The sequence below is a fragment of the Octopus sinensis genome, linkage group LG1 (assembly GCF_006345805.1).
Source record: "Octopus sinensis linkage group LG1, ASM634580v1, whole genome shotgun sequence".
NCBI lineage: Eukaryota > Metazoa > Mollusca > Cephalopoda > Octopoda > Octopodidae > Octopus > Octopus sinensis.
Genome location: NC_042997.1, coordinates 82,269,525 through 82,289,155, shown reverse-complemented (window position 1 = coordinate 82,289,155; position 19,631 = coordinate 82,269,525). Strand labels below are relative to the sequence as shown.

The window sequence follows — 19,631 nt, the reverse complement described above, 5'->3', positions numbered from 1 at the left end:
TGAATTTCTGTGGAGCTTAGTCTTCTAGATGGTGTAATTTTTAGTGAATACTATCGATTCGACCATCTGGATATTTGATACAAGTATCCATAGAGTTGCATTTAGATGTTCCACTTAACTGTTTTCTGTAAGATGGTATGGAGTTGTTTTAGTTTGAGCAAAATTATTATTTAAAAAAAAAGTAAACATCTCTAGACATAAACGGATAGAAGCTAGAGCATTAAGCAATGAAAATACTTTGAAGGCATCAAGTTACTGTAACTGCTATATCTGAACACTGAAATGAAAAAGATCTTGAGTAGTCATCTCTGACTATAAACAAGTAGAAGTAAGATCTATAAAATGGTACAGGACATTTGAAGTCGATACTGAAATATTCAAATTGTAATGTGAGGTTGTAGCATCGTGATTTCAATCCTGAATATGTGACATGTGATGCTTCGTCACGAGTTTTATTTTTTGACATATTAAAAAAAGAAATGGCAAGTCCTCAGATGGAACTCTTAATATTAAATAAAAACTTATGTGAACGTGCGATTTTATGAAATGTTTTAGAGAAGCATCTGGTAAGAGTATCAGAAGCTGTTTTATATTCGCTAGTTCTGTGTCCGATGTCAGAATTATGAAGCAATAACTTCTGTATCAACGAAGAATCATAATCGTTCTTCGTTTTCCTCGTTCTTTGAATGAGATTGCTTCTTTATGAATGTGTTGTGTAAAATAACCTTTAAGTAAAATCTTCATTTCTGATCACTTTATGATAGGGTAGCCACCTTTTTATCCAATTTTGCCAGAGCGAGAAAGATTTGTGAAGATGAAAGTAACAGCTTTATTAGATTGGGAAAAGAAACCTGAGATTGTTGTTCTAAAAGCTTCAGTATCAAAATGTAATGGAAATTCAAGTAAAATAGGTTAGTGTGAGATTTTAAAACATTGAGATTTTAAGCAGATGAATTGTATCTAGATCTTTGCTTTTGCAATGGGAAAGTAGGATTCAGTAGGGGTTGGATTAGTTCAGAGAAAGGAAATACAAATTTAGAGTAATAACTAAATAAACCTGATTGTCCTAGTTTTTTTTTAGTATTATCAGGTGTCAGGTAATCAACGAGGAGTCTAAATCTTTCCGTGTCAGCTTTCAACGAAATACTCTGTTTTGTATTCTAAATTACAAATGAATGTTTAACGGAATCAACACTTGTAAATGTTTAAAAATATTTAGTGGGTGGAATAAATTTGACCAAATTCTCATCGTGCTCTTCAACTGTTTTACAAACAAGATCATCGTGAAAGGCGATATATTTTTGTCTGTTATCTTATTCATTACCTTTTTGAAAGCTCTTAAGAGTCAGGGTAACCTCGAAATGGTGTGTCAGTTTGAAAAGCAGAGCTTTATTTATTCTGGTGGTAAGCTGTTTTCAGGTCCAGTTTGTCGTAGAATTTATTGTAGGAAATCAGACATACGGGATCTTCACTGTTAAGTGGTGAATAGACATCTAGAAAGTAATAACGGTTTGTCGTTTATGAATAGTCAATAGCAATACCTTAAGAAGCCATTTGGTCTCTGTCTTAAACATATCATCAACTGGAGAAAAGGATCGTGATTTAGTAGTAATTGGTTTCAAATTATTGAATGATTGTGAAAAGTACGAAGTGGAGGATCCTCAACATAGGAATAAATCGAGCAACAAGAAGTTTTAATGAATATAAGACAATTATAACTTAGAATGATCAAGAACACATGCTAGGCAAAACATAGAACCATCTACCGCAACAGAAAAAGATGCTTAAAATACAAAAAAGAGAAAGTCTATTTGGATTGAGTTGCGAGGTCAATCCGATGCCATTTCCGAGGTATTGGGCATTGAGAGTACAAACATACATACATGCATGCATACATACATACATACATACATACATACATACATACATACATACATACATACATACATAGGCACATATATACATATAAAATGTTGAAAAATTAGAACACAGTTTAAAGGAGCTATTACACGAATAACTGAAGCGAGCAGGCAACATTCAATTTGCTGTCAGAACACGTTGCTGGTCGTTTTAGAGAAATATAGTTACTGATAGAAGCAAGGAAATACACGTACGTACGTACATATATACATACATACATACGTACATACATACATATATCTCAAGTTCCAAATGTAAATTTGTCTGTGTTAACTACATCCCAAAGATGTAGCCTTGTAGCTTTGTTGGAAACCGGCTCCCTCCGCAATGGAAGAGTTATAATAATTAAAAAATAGAAGAGACATACATATATACATACATGCATACATACATACATACATACATACATACATACATACATACATACATACACACATACATATGCAGGGTGTACCCCAAAGCGTATAACGACTTAATTTTTCATTACTTTTTCCTCATTTTTAGATTTAATAATGAAGGGAGCCAGATTAAACTTTGAACAAGAAATTTATTCTAAAATACTTCTGGAATTTCGAGAACGAAGTCAAAGTGCAAAAACAGCTTAGACGGGTGTTTCAAAGAGATCTATGCGACTTACCATCACTCGAATTAACGATAAGATTGTGGGATGACGTCAGCAGCTGGGTGAGTTGACCGGAAGTTGGGGCTGGCCGGAAGGGGGCATCCGGCAGGCGCGTACAGACCGGTCATTTCGGCCTTTCCAACGAGGGTCGTCGAGGTGTGAAAACGTGGGAAGACGTCGCTAAGGTCTGGGTGCAGCAGCTGCTATCTTTAGTGTTCGGGTTGGGGCTGTGTCGAAGGATCCGTTACCGTTGAAGGGTCTCCATCACGAGGAAGAGAAGGTAGGTGCCTTTATATTTGAATCGCGCACACACTACAAGCTATTTCGGCAATTCTTAAATATTTACATTTCAACACGATTCGTCGCCACGATGTCTGCAAAAATTAGGATCGCCAGCGACATCATCAGACCCTTCAATGGCGAAGGCGATGTAGTGGCCTGGATGCGGAAAATCAGGCTGGTGGCAAGACTGCAAGGTGTAAGCGATGTGGCAAGTCTTATGGCGCTGTATTTAGAAGGGAGCGCGTTAACGCTATACCTTGAGATGGACGAGAAAGAACGTCTGAGCGAGGAAAAAATAGAGCAACGATTGCGGGATGCCTACACAGAATGTGAATACACAGCTTTTGCTAAGCTGGGTACGATTCGGTGGACGGGGGGGGACAAGTGGACGAGTATGCGGCAGAAGTTAGAAGGTTAGCGACGCTGGCTGGGTTTACGGGAGAAGGGCTGGAGCGAGCGGCGCGGCTGGCGTTCGTAAATGGGTTCCCCGACGATGTAGGGATTCACCTACAACGATTGCCCGGGATTAAAAAGATGGCGCTGAGCGAACTGGTGATTCAAGCCCGCGTGTTGACGCGACACTCTGGACGGAAGGCGATACCGATGGCGGTGACGGAGGTGCGTAAAGACGGACGACGACCGGAGAAAGACGTACAGAAGCGGCCGTTCACAGGTCGGTGTTTTAGATGCCAGGGGTCGCACATGTCGCGGGACTGTACGCAACCGGGGCCCGTTTGCTATCGATGCAGGGAGACAGGGCACATTGCCCGTGACTGCGACCAGGGAAACGACCGCGGGGAAGTTGCTGCCTCTCGAACTTTCCCCGCAAACGAGTAGAGGCGCTATTGGAGACGCTGCCATTGATTGACGTGGAGGCCGAGGGGAAGACGTTCAAGGCCCTCGTGGATACGGGCTGTACGACCACCCTTGTGACTTCGATCGAGGGTGACGAAGGAATGGAACGGGGCGAGTAGCGTCCGGTCGGTCGACGGCAGCGAAATCCGTTGCAGAGGCAGCAGCAAGGTAGAGATAGTGGTGCGCGACGCGACGCTAAGGCTGCAGGTAATTGTGGCCGAACGCGTGATAGATGGGGTTGATGTGGTGATGGGGATGGACGCCATCAACTGCCTCGGTGGCGCCAGTGTTGTGGGAAATGAGGTCAAGTTCGGAAGCGTGGGGGCGTCGTGCACTGCGAGTCAGGATCGCCAGAGAGAGCAGAGCCCCGCGAGGGACTGCGCCGCTTACACCATCGAGGACAAAGACTTTCAGGCGGCGTTCGATGGTCAGCGGTGGACGATAGAGTGGCGATGGAAGGACGATCCCCCGACGCTGGAAAACAGGGTGAGCTGTTACCAGCATACCCTGAAAGGCCACGCCAGGGTCGAGTTTGAAGACGAGGTGGAGAGGTGGATCGAGGAAGGGGTCCTTGTTCCCTGGAAGGAGGAGGCAGCGGGCGGGGTGCTACCCCTGATGGCGGTGGTGCAGCCTACGAAGGGAAAAGTCAGACCGGTGCTGGACTTCAGGGAGCTAAACCAGCATATATCGTGTCACACGGGAGGTGAGGCGACAGACGTTTGTGGCGAGATCTTACGTGCGTGGAGACAGTCGACCGAGGCAGCGACGATCGTCGACTTGAAATCGGCATACTTGCAGCTCCATGTGAGCGACAAACTGTGGTGATATCAGCTGGTGCGGTACAAGGGCCGGACGTACTGTTTAACCAGGCTGGGTTTCGGGCTGAATTCCGGTCCGAAGATCATGGCGGCAGTGCTTAGGTCCGTCCTAGGGAAAGACGGCAAGATTAGAAAGGCCACCACCTACATTGACGACATTTTGGTGGACGAAACCGTAGTGCCAGCCAGCGAGGTAGTTAGACATCTGGAGAAGTTCGGACTGATTGCGAAGCCACCGGAATCGATGGAAGGGGGAGCCGCGCTGGGGCTGAAACTGCGAAGAGATAGATCGGGTGAATTGGTGTTCCGGAGAGGGAATGAAATCCCAGAGCTGAGTTCCAGTGTCAGCAGGAGAGAGCTGTTCTCGGTGTGTGGGAAGTTGGTCGATCACTACCCGATCGCTGGATGGCTGCGTACGGCGTGTAGTTACACCAAGAGACGAGCTGAGGGGGAGAGTTGGGGCGACAAGGTGGGAGAAGGGACGGTGGCGATGATGCAGGAAATCCTAGAGAGAACGAGAGCAGAAGACCTGATCAGGGGGAACTGTTACGTGCCCAAGACGGAATGCGGGACCGTCTGGTGTGATGCTAGCAGTATAGCGATAGGGGTTGTGTTGGCAATCGAAGGCGCTGCGGTGGAGGACGCGGCCTGGCTTCGGAAAGCAGATGATTTCAACCACATCAATGTCGCCGAATTAGACGCGGTGCTGAAAGGGGTGAACTTGGCCTTTAAATTGGGGCTGCGTATAATTGAAATCCGGACGGATTCCGCCACTGTGCTTGGCTGGGTAGGATCGGTGATCACCGGTGAAAGGAGAGTGCGGACGAAAGGTGCTGTGGAGATGTTAGTGAAGCGCCGTCTAGGAGTTCTAGGTGAATTGATCGCCGAGTTCAGACTGAAGCTGAATGTGGTTTTCGTGCCTTCGGAGAAAAACAGGGCGGACGTACTGACCAGGGTGAAAAGAGCGTGGCTGGAAGAACCGGAGGAGGCACAGAAAGGGATAGCTGCGGCGTGTCGGTTGGATGACTCTGAACTGAAGAGACTGCATGCTATGCATCACCTGGGTGTGGACAGGACCCTGTATCTGGCGAAGAAAATTGATGCTGACGTCACTAGGGGAAGCATCCGGAAGGTGGTCGGGAGCTGCGACAGGTGTCAGTCCATCGACCCTGCTCCGTGTGGGCATGAACAGGGAAGCCTTTCCGTGGAGCAGAACTGGAAAAGGCTAGCTGTGGATGTGACGCACTACCGTCAGCGAATGTACCTCTCCATGGTCGACTGCGGGCCAGGCCGGCTGGCCATTTGGAGGGAGTTGAGAACGGGCATTGCTGACGAGATCGCACAGATCCTGAACGGGATATTTTTAGAAAGAGGTCCCGTGGAAGAACTACTGATGGACAACGGGGCGGCGTTTCGTTCGGAAGCATTGAGGGTTATGCTTGATCGGTGGAAGGTGCGTTGCTTGTTCAGAGCAGCGTATAGGCCGAGCGGTAACGGGATCGTGGAGAGGCACCATCGGACAGTCAAGGCCATAGCGGAAAGAGGGCACATTTCGCCGCTTGAAGCAGTTTTTTGGTACAACTTGTCTCCCCGATCCGGACAAGCTGAGGAATCTGTGCCGCAGAGAGCTGTGTTCAAGTATGAATGGAGGCACCCAAACAAAGTACCGGAGGGCCACGAGGAAGAGAAGGGACCCGTTTGCGTGAAAATAGGGGAGGAAGTCTGGGTTAAGCCACCAAAGGCGCGCTGTCAATGGAGCAGAGGAACGGTGACGGCGGTCAATTCCAGAAACAACGTGTCCGTGGATGGAATGCCGCGACACGTCTTGGACCTTCGCAGGATTGTCGCTTTGACGGACGACGATTCTGGAGAGGGGGAGAACGAGGTGCCCAGCTTGAGAAGATCTCGACGCGCAAGGCGCTCTCCCGGTTGGATGGTGGACTACGACATGGAGCGGAGAGATTGTGATCTTTAATATCAGGGTGGCGTGTGGGATGACGTCAGCAGCTGGGTGAGTTGATCGGAAGTTGGGGCTGACCGGAAGGGGGCAGCCGGCAGGCGCGCGCAGACAGGTTACTTCGGCCTTTCCAACGAGGGTTGTCGAGGTGTGAAGACGTGGGAAGACGTCGCTAAGATCTGGGTGCAGCAGCTGCTATCTTTAGTGTTCGGGTCGGGGCTGTGTCGAAGGATCCGTTACCGCTGAAGGGTATCCATCACGAGGAAGAGAAGGTAGGTGCCTTTATATTCGAATCGCGCACACACTACAAAGATTAAAGTAGGTGGAACTTTTCAGAATGTCCACAAGAAACGTTACGGAAGACCGTGGAAATCGATGAACCTTTAAAAGCAAGAAATTAGAAACGTATTGCCAGAGTTCAAGAAAATCTTGGCGAGAAGCATGTCTTGAGATATGAATTTCAAAATCAAGCTTTTATTGCATTTTGAAGCGTTGCCATTCGAAAAGTCATATTCCAAGAATAGACCATGCTCGAATGAAGATTATTCGGACCGAAGAGTGAAGTTTTGCGAGTGGTATTTGGCGAGATGTGTAGAAGACGCACACTTTCCAACAAAGATTATTTGGTTGGTGAGGCTCAATGGATCAGTTAACGGCCACAGTTGCACTTACTGGGGGCCTGAGAATCCACATTTTACTGAAAAATATCATGTTGAGTTACCGTACAAATTGTTGCAACAATTTGTAAAGCCAAGGATTCAAGAGAGCATACAAACATACAAACACACACACATACATTTACACGCACACACACGCACACACACGCACATATGTACACGCACATACGTACACGCACATATATACACGCACGCACACACACACACACACACACACATATATATGTATATACACACATACATACATATATATATGTATACATATACACACACACATAATACATACATACATACATACATACATACATACATACATACATACATACATATATGTTTGCAGATTTTGCAGCAGAGCTTGCTCATCAAACAGGAAGGACCAGCTATGAGGGAAGCTGAAGGAAGAAGACTACGACTACCTTCGCTGTTTAGACCCTCTGTCAAGACGTAAAGAGCCATATATATCTACAATAATAAATGCGAAAGCGAATGTCAGTGTGTCAGCGTGTCACACTTTTTCAACTTTACTCCTTCGACCCGCCTCTCTCACTATTTAATGACACTGCTACTACTCCTCATGCTTTACCCCTCTCTCACTATTCAATGACTCTTCTACCATTCTTCATTCTTGTTTTTTTTCTTAATCCTAACATTTTGAAAAAATATTTCTCTAAATATTATAACTATTTCTAAAAGTAATTTCCAAAATAAACATTTTGAAAAAAATCCTTCCCTAAATATTATATCTGTATTAAGTAATTTAACCATAAAACGGGCTTCATAGCATTCAGAGCTGAAATACTTGTTGAACTCACTTTCTCATACAATATTACCTCTCATAACTCTCTATCATAAAAATGTCGGAAACTTAGTACTTTTTCAGATATTAATGAAATTTATCGGACCTGTTTTCATACCGTCGGAGCTATGGAAACTAAGCGCACTCCAACTGCATGAAAACAGATTCAACTAATTTTATTATTACCTTAAAAAAGTACTAAATTTCAAACATCTTTATGGTCAAATATGTTCAGAGCAATTCCAAACCATAAAAATTGCACTTTAAAATAGTGTTTAGCGACAGTGGTGTAATTTTCCTTCAAACTACGAACAGGAGTTTATATACGTACCAGCTACAACAAATAATTGTACCAAAAGTAAGGTCCTATGTACATCAAATTGTCTTTAAATTAAGTGGCGGCAGAAGAATTATCGTTGAATTTTTAAAAAGTAAGTTTATTGTTGCCTGAGGCCAGCTATATGTTGGTTGTTCAAGAGTAAAGAACGGAAACAGGCTATTTGTACTGACCCCGAATGGGAAGACAAAAAATGTTGTTTATCATGCAGCTTTGCAATAAGTTCCAAGTCGACAAAATATATCAGTGTTTTGATGAAAATAGTTCATTGCTTGCAAAATATTGTTAAGTTTAATAAAATTCAATATGTACTCAATGCATGAAGTGTCATTGTTGGGCTCAAGGCCAAATGAAGAGCCCTCAACTGGAGCTAGCTTAAAAGCCGCCCGATAGGCGGCTAGTGTGTGTGTGTATATATATAAAGAGGACAACATATATATATGTACCAAGAAAAAGGGTGGTAGTCAGAATTTTGGATAATTATTCAACGCTTTCATCTTGTTTGATTACGAGACTCATCAGTTATGATCTTTACTGAAGATTTATCTTTTATATCAATCTGTAACAGAACATTCTTTTGTTATCTATATGTGCGTATATCTATGTGAGCGTATGCTTGACTGTGCAAGCATGCATATGTGCGGAATTTTCGGTGGTTTGGTTAGAAGAAGAAAGAGAGAAACAGAGATGAGATCCAAAGATTTTCAGTATAGAAGACACTTAGTAGTGCTCAAAAGATTCAAACTTAGAGTCCGATATCTTTATAAGGGATCTTTCCACAAGCTAAAGAAAGACTACAAGAGGGTTCAAACTGAACGGGTATAGAGGCAATTATGCAGATAAACAAATTAGATACATCAAATATATTAAATATATTAAATTCATCAAATACAAAATATGCATATAGGTATACAAGCCAAACGAGAGAAAGCAAAAAGTGGAAACTGTCAGGTGATGAAATTTTATGTATAAATATAATGATATTTATATTAATAGGTCCAACTTACACAGAGTACAAGCGACAGAGAAAATTAAGGGGTGGAAGAAAGGTGTAATAAATGCAACAGCTGTTTTTGGGAGCTCGGCGATCTGATGTGTCTAATTTGTTTATATACTTATATATATATATATCATACATACTCAACGAAGTTTATTATAGACGGTATATAGTAGGAAAATACAAGGTAGAGCTATGATCTCAGAGTCATTTCGGTTTTGACCGTTCTGTCATTTTAGGGATATATAGGATTGCAATATCTAATATGTGCTTTATTATTTTTTTTTTATGACTGCGGAATGTGATTTAATGGAAATTTACCTGCTATTTATAGCTGGTCAGGCGGCTACATAGTTGATCTCTCGTTGGTTTGGCGTACAATACTGACTTCAACTTCTCGGAGCCGCAATGGTGACCCTTAACCAGATGTGTCACGACACCCATCTTTGTACATCACACATTGTTAGAATTGACTTACATGGGACACAAGACGATAGCCACTGTCGGAAATGTGCATAGTTTGTATACCTCTATACCAACCGTGTTCTTCCTAAGATCAAGATATCTAACTGTCCATAACCGAATCAATCCGTTTGTATACATGTTCTATGCTGGTTGGAATCAGTTCACCACTGTAGACATTGGGGATATTTTTAAGCGATAAGTCTTTTATACAGGCAAGTTTATGACAGAGAAGTTAGGAACATAAATCTCAACTTGTGGCTGAAGGAAGCAACGGGGTAAGTTAGCTAAGAATATCCTAATTTGGGTGAATAAGCAAAAACTAAAACATTCGGGATGTCCCAAGAACATTTAATAACGACTCATGTTATTTTTGTAATTTAGTAAAATAATAAGAAAATGCAGAATTAATATGAAGCATGAAATAAGTTAAAATATCTCACCCGCCAAATACCGCCGTTTTCTGAAACAAAAGGCACACCATAATCGCTTTGTACTGAAGCCAGGGTTTGGAAAAAGGTTTTATGATTTGGAAGTAGGCCGTTTGCTTGCATTCGGTCGATTACTTCATTGGTTATATCTTTCCCAGCAGCGCCAACAATTAATAAATCTGCTGAAGACATGCATTGACAGAGCGGCATCCACACCAAAGAGAGGCCAAAAATGAAAAGCATTATTCCAGTTAATTTGGATGCTAAACACTTTGAAGAAACTCAATGCGGGTTACACTCCTACCGTCTCTCATGCGTCGTTCAGTCGTTGAATGTCGAGAAATTGTAGCTGACTGCAATATTTAAGCTGTCACAGGTCGAATATATATCTGTGATTATCAACCTGTTGAAATCAGGAAATAATTTCTCCTTCATAAATAATTCAATAAAATTAGAATGTTTTCCTTCTATTAAAGGCAAAACGATATAACTCATCAGCTAACATAGCTGACTTGCGATATAGTCAAATTCTTTGCAAGGACATTTTTTTGAGTCAATATTTATTTTTATACTCTTCCTTCCAGTACCGAATCATATATTCAAAAACTGACAACGTGACGGTATTATAAAAGAATATCTTGTATTGAGGACATGAACATTTCTGTATAAAAATAAGTAAATAAATATGTAACTAATAAAGCTAAGTAATTATAGATAACCTCGTAAGCAGAACATATATTTTGTGAGATGACCAAGCGGATAATGAATGCAAATTCTATTTAATAAGGTCAGAGGAAACATGAGAAATATATCATTATGTGGTCTGGTCATAAAAATATGTTTTGGTTTTGGTCTGGATATTTCTGGAGATCTTCGATTAAAAGGTTTTGGATTATGTAGTTCTGTTTTAAATTAAGATCAAAATATGCGTGTGATATTAGAATATGGTAGCTATTAACTATATAATATATATATATATATATACATATACATACGTACGTACGTACGCACACACAGACCCGCACATATTTATGTGTGTGAGTGTGTGTGTATGCGTGCGCTTACACACACACACACACACACACACACACCACACACACACACACACACACACACACAGACTGCTCACATAAATGCATACATACATGCATGCATACTTCCATACCTGAGATTATTGGAACAATTGTCGACCATTTGCCGTCATCACTTTTCATTAACATTAGTCGATAAGCCTATGTTTCCATCTCATCACTGAAAGTAATTTCAATTAACTGTCATGTTTTGGTTCACTACATTAAATATATTGGCGCTTATTCAACCATTGTACTTCATGTGGCCCGCATCTTGAGGTAATTTTTATTCAGTCATTATAGAAGCTTGGATAATGACGGTTGTTACTGTTGATTCACTAATTTTGTACTTAAATTACAGATCTTGTTATCCTATATTTATAGGCTCCAGCGATGAGGGAGAGATACAACGGTATAGCAAGACCAAAACAACCACCTCATAGACACCGACAGCACTCTGATGGAAGAAAACAGCCTCGTGGGAGACTGAAGAGTCGCAGCTACTCGAGTCTATGTAACATCTTTTCGTATCCTCACGAGCAAGGAAACTACTGATGCGGTGGTAGTTCATTTCTGATGAGGTGCGGAATGACCTCGACTGCTACAACGAAAGGTCTGCCGTCTGTTTGTGGTTCCAAATTTTATGCTGATAACGCCTATGCAACACGAGTGCCACTCTCTAAATATTCGAAACCGCTAAAGTAGCATTGAGCATAGATATATAAATAGATAAATAAATAAATATATAAATAATAGAAATGAAAAATGAAAATAAAAAGATAGTCAGAGACTAACAAACACCGCAGATTCTAATCGAGAGTATTCTTTTCCCATGTGCACTTACAAGCACATGTAAATACACATATATATGTATACATGCACACACATGCACACACACACACGCACACACATACGCACACACACATACACACATACATAATTGGATAACTTTTGACTCTTAAAATCTCTTAGACAGGACTTGTTTTAGTCTCCGTCGTCCAGACTACGCACAGATTGTACTAGTTACACATAGCCCGGTCTGAGATTCGAACTCGCGATCCCTCGACCGCGAGTCCGCTGCTCTAACCACTAAGCCATGATATATTTTAAGTTTACAAGAACGAGAATTGGATCTTTTCATTTCCATGGCCTGTTTTGTCAGATTTTTCTAGTTAACTAAATAGTTTGAAACTTCGTATACTGGTAGAGTGTCTCAAAAGAAAACACTAGTTTCAACTTGTTTATTTGAGAAAAATGTATTTTATAACTTTAAGGGTAGATTAAATCTGCGAATTTTAACCAATCGTATTGTTTGTTTTCATTTGAAATAATTAACTGCATTATCTTAGTGTGACGTAGAAAGCTATTTTGTGACGTAGACAGCTGTGTGTAGGTCTGTGTTTTGTGTGCGTGTGTGTGTGTTTGATGGGGTGTGGGAGACAGAAAGTATGTTGTGTAAGTGAAGTACTTCTGTTAGTGTGTGTGAAGAGACAGAGAGAGTAATGTGTGAAAGAGAGAGATAACTGAAAATTTTTACTCGGTGTATGTGTATATGTATGTATGCATGTATGTGTGTGTGTATGTGTATGTATCTATGTATGTGTGTGTGTGTATGTATGTGTGTGTATGTATGTGTGTGTATGTATGTGTGTGTGTGTATGTATGTATGGCCGATTCAGTGTTTACATTATTTCGAGTTAAAACGAAAGATTACCAAACAAATTTTGTCTATATCTTCGATCACTGTCATTATTCCATTGAGTCAACCTCATTATTTTCTACATAGCAAAGGTAATCTTTCGTTTTAACTCGAAATAATGTAAACACTGAATCGGCCATACATACATACACACACATACGAAAGATTGCCAAAGATAAAAAGTTACAGAAATAAAAGTTACACGAATAAAGTAAGGAATAAAAATCACAAAAAATATACGAAAATTTACAAAAACTAAGTTAGTTATATAATATATAAGTTAGTTAATAATATATTAAAAAAATGTGAATAGAAACTGAAGGAATACGGTAACCAAGTGTTTACATTTCACGTATGTTAAATACGTCAGCAAAATAGCCGTTTACGTCTATTGAGACGGAATAAATAATATGAAGCCGAAAGACCGAATACCATTGGTTAAAATTCTAATTATTAAACAACGTTAAACTTTGAAATTACAATTCCGTTTTCATTCTGGTTTACAATTATGTTTTCTTTTGACACATTCTACCAGTATACGAAGTTTCAAATTGTTTGGTTAAGTAGGAAAAATCTGAAAAAACAGGCCTTGGAAATGAAAAGATCCCGAGAGTTTGTTAATTCAAAAGTGAGTTGAGATTCTTGTTGTTCTTTAACCCCAGGTCAGATAGAGCCGAGACGAATGATCAAAGGTGTTCCATACACGACCAGCCTGAGTTAATTTGAGGTGTAGGACTAAATTATTCGTGTCAGGACAATTACGCTCCCTTAGAACAATTCCCCTGACGGCAACTACCCCCTAGGACAATTACCCCCACCCCTTGGTTAATTATTCCCTTTCCAATATATTAAGAAGTTTTAAATCATCATCTGTTGTCCTCAGGGGTAATTGTCCTGGGGTGGGGGTAAAATGTCCTAGATTCAAATGATCAAACGTGCCTTTCTATTTTGTAAAGACGGCAGAGTGTTATTTGAGGGAGACTTAGCTGTTATTTATAGCATGTCAAGCGATTGCATAGAGGATACCACATTTGGATCAAGAGGACAATGATTTAATTGTCCTGGTAGTGATGGTCTGCTCTAATGATGTCTTACCTTGTTTCTGTAGTTTTCTAAAATAACAAGGGAGATAACTGCTATAAAATAAATTTAAAAAAAATAAGGCGAAACAGATTGGTCTGCACCTCTTTACAACCACTTGGGGAAAGTTACGGATATATTTCGATCTCTTAGATTTTCTTAGTGAAGCATATTCTACTATCTGCAGTGTATATAAAATGAAATAGAGGGAATATAGTAACGTTGATCATTACACAAACATCGGAGCTCGAAGCGCTCCTCATGACCGCAGGTCCGCAAGATGGTTGTAACTTATAAACAATTTTGAGTTGGAACCAGAAAGAGAAGTATGAACACGCAATGCTCATGTGCACACTGGATTCGTAAAACGGACGAGAAGAATAAAAACGCAATGTGTATGTCATATCTAACTTTATCTCGCTGTTTTAATTATGCAGATAACACCATGTTCCTACACCAGCCATGTTAACCTTTCTCCGCATTAGTGGAGAGAAATTAAGAAAAGCAGAAAAACGAACGAACTTTTTACATTGATAAAGGAAATTCTCGTTTCTATGCAACTACTCTGCCACCTACCGCAAATGTCAAAATGACGCCAGAAAATAACCCGAAAATTAAAAGCTATACAAGATGATAATACTATTCTTATGATTAGAAATAAGGGTTATCATTAAAGATTTAGGGAGAAAAGACTCGATCGTCCTGTGAACTTCAGAAGCAACTTCTTAATCAGTAAATGTATATCAGTTAAAAAGTTCTGTAAAATAATATATTTGTTTATATTTCACGCATATACTATCCTATTACTGTCCTGACAAAATATTGGGCACCTAGCACTTACTGACTGCTGTTCCTGCAGTTTCTGCCTTTTTGGTGAGCCACTCCGGTTTCCTATAATTCTCTGAAAATAGCAGACGAATTTTCACAGACTCCCAAATGCAGAACCTGTGTGTTTTTGTGGGGGAACACGAGGTGCAATAATTTTAACAACTACAAGCAACCAGAGGATACTAATATATTTTATATTATCAAGTGGGGTGCCACAATTGACACATTAACTCAAAAAAATGTAATATTCTCAATTCTTTGCCTGTCCATAAACAATTATTCATTAAGATTGCAGCAAGTATAAATGATATACTAACTAAAACTTCATCTGGTGTTGTCCGTTTGTCGTCCATCACAACTGAGGATATTGTTCATAAATTGAAAAAAATTCAATTCGTCTATTAAATCTGTCAGTTGTTGGATTTGTTACAATTTCCACTGCAATTTATGTCACATTAAGGACACTTTTGTCATATATGGTATTCTTACAATAACTGAACTTGAACAACAAAAATTAAACAGTTTATGGGCTCATAGACAGTTTCCTGGCACCAATGTATTACTAAAGACCATAAAAAAGGAGCAGGGAAGGTGCAGCATTGAGACATCACATAAGATATATGTTTAACAAGTTATATGATGGTCTGTATGCCACGTCTGATAACGAAGTATATTAGTTTACCCAATTATTAATTACTTTTCGTGCAGAAATCAAGTATACGTTATCCGAAAGACAGTCACAGAGCGTAACAGATCATATGGTCAATGAGAGGTAAGACTTTTAGTTTTTTTTCTACGAAAATGTTTTCACGCAACTTTACTGTAATTTTCTCGTGAATATTAGCATGGCCTAAAGGAAGTGCCTCAGCGTACTAAACTCATAACAGTGCAGAGTCACATTTTCCAGACTTTTCTATTCGTTTATTTTACTGCCGATAATTCGCTTGCTTGTTGCTTTTAAATTATGAACACCTCTACCGTCATCTAACTGAATCAATAATCTCAGTTCATCGAAGATTTTCAACTCGCTATATATTCTTTCTTTCTAATTTTGGCACAAGCCAGCAATTTTAGGGAAGGGTTAAGATGGTAGCATCGACCCTGTGCTCAACTGGTACTTATTTTATCAACCCTGAAAAGATAAATGGTAAAGTCGACTTTGGCGGAATTTGAACTCAGAACGTTATGGAAATAGTTTTCCTTTCTTTTTACTATAGATAAAAAGTCTGAAATTTTTGGGGAAGGGGCTAGTTAGTTTCATCTACTTCAGTACTTGACTGCTACTTATTTTATCCACTCCGAAAGGATAAAAGGAAAAGTTGATCTGGGCGGGATTTTGAACTCAGAACGTAAAGAGCCGATAGAAACGCTGCTAAGCAATTTGACGTATTAACGATTCAGTCAGTTCGCCACATTTTTCTTTTCAACCCACTGTGTTACATATGTGAGACTCTACACTATGTATATTTAGCATGCAAAACGCTTCTCTGAGTTATATTGTTGGCATTTATAATCAGTGTCTTTCCATCCCCTCTATTTCTCAATACACTGATCATCTCTCAGTATTGCCGAGTAAAATATATTTTGCTGATGAGATGGAATGTAACCAAATCATTTGCGTTATTTTCACAAGTTGGCCTTAAAGACAAAATTCATTCCCATCTGCCTCGTCTTATTTTCCAAGAAATTTCAATGGGCTGATTTTATTAGAGTTATCTCCCTTGCTTGTTCCTTTTAAATTTTGAATAAAGCTAGAGCAGTGGTTCCCAAAGTGGGCGGTGGAAAGATCTAGGATGGCTTTGAAAAAAAAAATGGGGCGATAATGGGGTGACCAAAATGGGGTAATGGATGTAAAAAAAAGCCCCAAATATAACAACGAGTTCATTAGGTTAAGATTTATTTGTGAAATACTGTTGTTTTGAACTTGCTTCAAAAAATGGTCTATATCTGTGATGGTGAGCGGTGGGGGCACTAGGAATGTGACAAAGATCCAAGGTGGCGGCAGCCTGAAAAAGTTTGGGAACCACTGAGCTAAAGGGAAACTCCAAGGTATATGCATTTAGTCTGTGGAACATTTCCCTGAATTCTTTCCCTTAGCTATGTTGTTAATATATATGCCCAAAATAGCTTTTGTATCCTGTATTGACAACTAACGAAATTATACTTCATTGATGCCGTTGTTTAGAGTTATAAGTTGTACTTACTTTTGTTACCTGTTGATTGAGTTAGTTAAGAGCTAAGTATTGTTATTGTTAAATCCTAGGTTCACCCTTATTGAGCGGGAACTCATCTTCTTGCAAACACAGTGTAGCTAAGACTACATTTTCCTTGGATGAGAAACAGAATCTGAAACAACGTAGTTGTGAAGCCAGTTTCTTAACCATAATCATGCCTGCTACATGCCTTATTCGAAAATCACCTGGTTAGAATAAAAGAAGGCTTCGTGTAAAATGGGATTTCCAAGCTGTGTAAATACGTTCATCTAGAAAATATACTCAGTTAAGGTGAATCATCACCTGATAGTTTGATAACTGTCAGTATTTTTGACGACACGAGTATGCTATTTCATTTAGAATGTACTAAAGAGCTTCAACTGGTTTAACAAGTGATGACTGTTTGACTAGTGTAAAAATTTTCTATACATTCCAGCTAAAATATCTCCATGAAAACCACTGATATAATAGATTAGAGAATTAATTCAACGAAGCATAACGATGTGGAATTCTATTAATATGCAGTAGGATTGTGGATATATTTGCAAAAATATATTTTCTTTGCTATTCTTATTTACATTTACATTTACATTATGGAAGGATAAATGTCTGTACTCTATAAAAAAGTACTTTTAATGACAATTACGAATACACTGTTGTTGTGTGGCAATATTATAGTCTAATACAGAACAAAATATACTGCAACAGCACAGTTAAATTTTTAACTGCAACAATACCTCACGTCACTAGCACCTGTGAAAAAGAAATATACAGTAAGCAACATTATTAGTTTCAAATTTTGGCTCGAGGTCAGTAATTTTAGGGGAGGAGTAATCGATTACATCGACCCCAGTGTTCAACTGGTACTTATTTTATCGACCCCGAAAGGCAAAGTCAACCTCGGCGGAATAAGCACTTAGAATGTAAAGACGGACGAAATGTTGCTAATCATTTCGTCCGGTGTGCTAACGATTCTGCCAGCTCGCCGCCTACTAAGCAATATTATTGATGGAATGGATAGATATCTGTTGGAGTATATCATAAATGGCGACACTTTCATAAGATAATATAACACTTGATAATAAGGTCATTGATGAGGAGGTGAAAGAGCGCATCTTAGAATTGGCTTTCATTGTAATGTATGGGCTTTCAAAAGTTTCGTGTTTTTTATATATTGCTTTGGTTTCAACGAAGGAGATGTGCCATCTTAGGCCCTCCGAGACTTGTGAAGATGACGATCCAAGGTAACAGAGTTCTTTAGGATGTCCAGATACTCTTTTGTGCCGATCGTCAAGCCAGATTCAATGAAGTGTGGATCCATGACACTTCCATGATACTTGTCGCAGCTCAAACGCCATCACAGAAGCAGGATACTTAGTCTGAAACACAGGGGTGGCGTGGGCCGTCAGAAGGGTTGCATGTGTAAGAAATATGAACGCATGTGGTCGCATTGTGTAGGGAATACGATCGCACGTGGTCATATTCTTAACGAATTATTATAAGCCATAAATACAATGCAGTACCAAAAGAACATAGGTGAATTGACGACAAGCCTTCGGTTGAGAGATAAATATTATTTTATTTACAATCGTGCTGATGTTAGAGGTTTGTAAGTGTTAGCACGTATGTGCGTATGCAACACGTTTTTGTGTCTGTGTGTCCGTGTGTGTGACAGATACAATCAGGGTGAATGCGTGTAGCATAGAAAGGTACAAAGCATTGAGTTAATAATGGAAATTGGTTTACAGTTTGTATGGCGAAGATGTTAGGAGGCGACTCGAAGTTGGTACATGATGGTGGCGACGGCGAAGATAGTAGGCTTTCTGTGGTGAGTGTACATTAGCGTCGTCGCTAGTTGTAGCAGGAGCAATCGTATATCGCTGGGTTGAGTAGCACTGTGGTCTGAAGTTAGTTTTACAAGGACTGGAACCAAAGACCTTGGTGAAGGGATTCACTCCCTTATATACAAGTAAGGTGGCTCAAACGAGCCTAAGAAATGGGACCTTAACCAAAGGCCGTGATTGGTTGGCTTGGGACAGTGGCGCGAAATGAGTAGAGACAAATCGCGTCACATGTCAACCAATCAGGTTAGTGGTTACAACAGGAACAACTCGGCCAAAGATGGCTGTAACCTCAAACGAGATAATTCCTGTCGTGTCTTTCAAAAAGTGAGGATATCAGAAACCGCTACAGTCATATTTCAAAATGGCTGAAACTGCCATGCTACACAGAGAAAGTTACCTACATTAATTATTTTCAATCTTATTCTACCTTTAGTAATAGAGACATGAAATCTAGTTGTAACGACATGAACGAATTTAGGTATAATTCAGACGCCAATACCAATCAAAGGAATGTTTTTTTTACAGCGTAAGGGAGGTAACCGTTATTTAACTCCCTTTTTTTCATTCTAAAGGTAAATCGATGTCTTTTAAAGATAGTTACACTAAAAATAAGGCAACTACCAGTAAAACTATTTGGTTGATTATTCCTTATGGGAGGCAAATTAAATTTAATCTTCCGTTCCAGTTCCAGGAAGCTATTATTAGGAATTTTCCAAAGAATTCTATGTATTATTCGATTATCA

General features: G+C 39.9%; 1 protein-coding gene and 1 long non-coding RNA gene across 2 annotated transcripts in view; one reads left to right on the top strand and one right to left on the bottom strand.

Annotated features, from left to right (window-relative positions):
* The window catches only part of LOC118763092, a 19,926-nt gene extending 9,376 nt beyond the window's left edge, over window positions 1-10,550 (bottom strand). The window contains exon 1 of the mRNA XM_036502404.1: window positions 10,167-10,550. Coding sequence (XP_036358297.1) covers window positions 10,167-10,397 — 231 coding nt within the window. The 5' untranslated portion in view covers window positions 10,398-10,550. The remainder of the gene's footprint in view (window positions 1-10,166) is intronic.
* LOC118763094 lies at window positions 7,152-19,631 on the top strand. The gene is made up of 4 exons (XR_004998849.1): window positions 7,152-7,165; window positions 15,540-15,546; window positions 15,972-15,978; window positions 19,414-19,631. It is a non-coding gene; the product is annotated as an uncharacterized LOC118763094 (long non-coding RNA).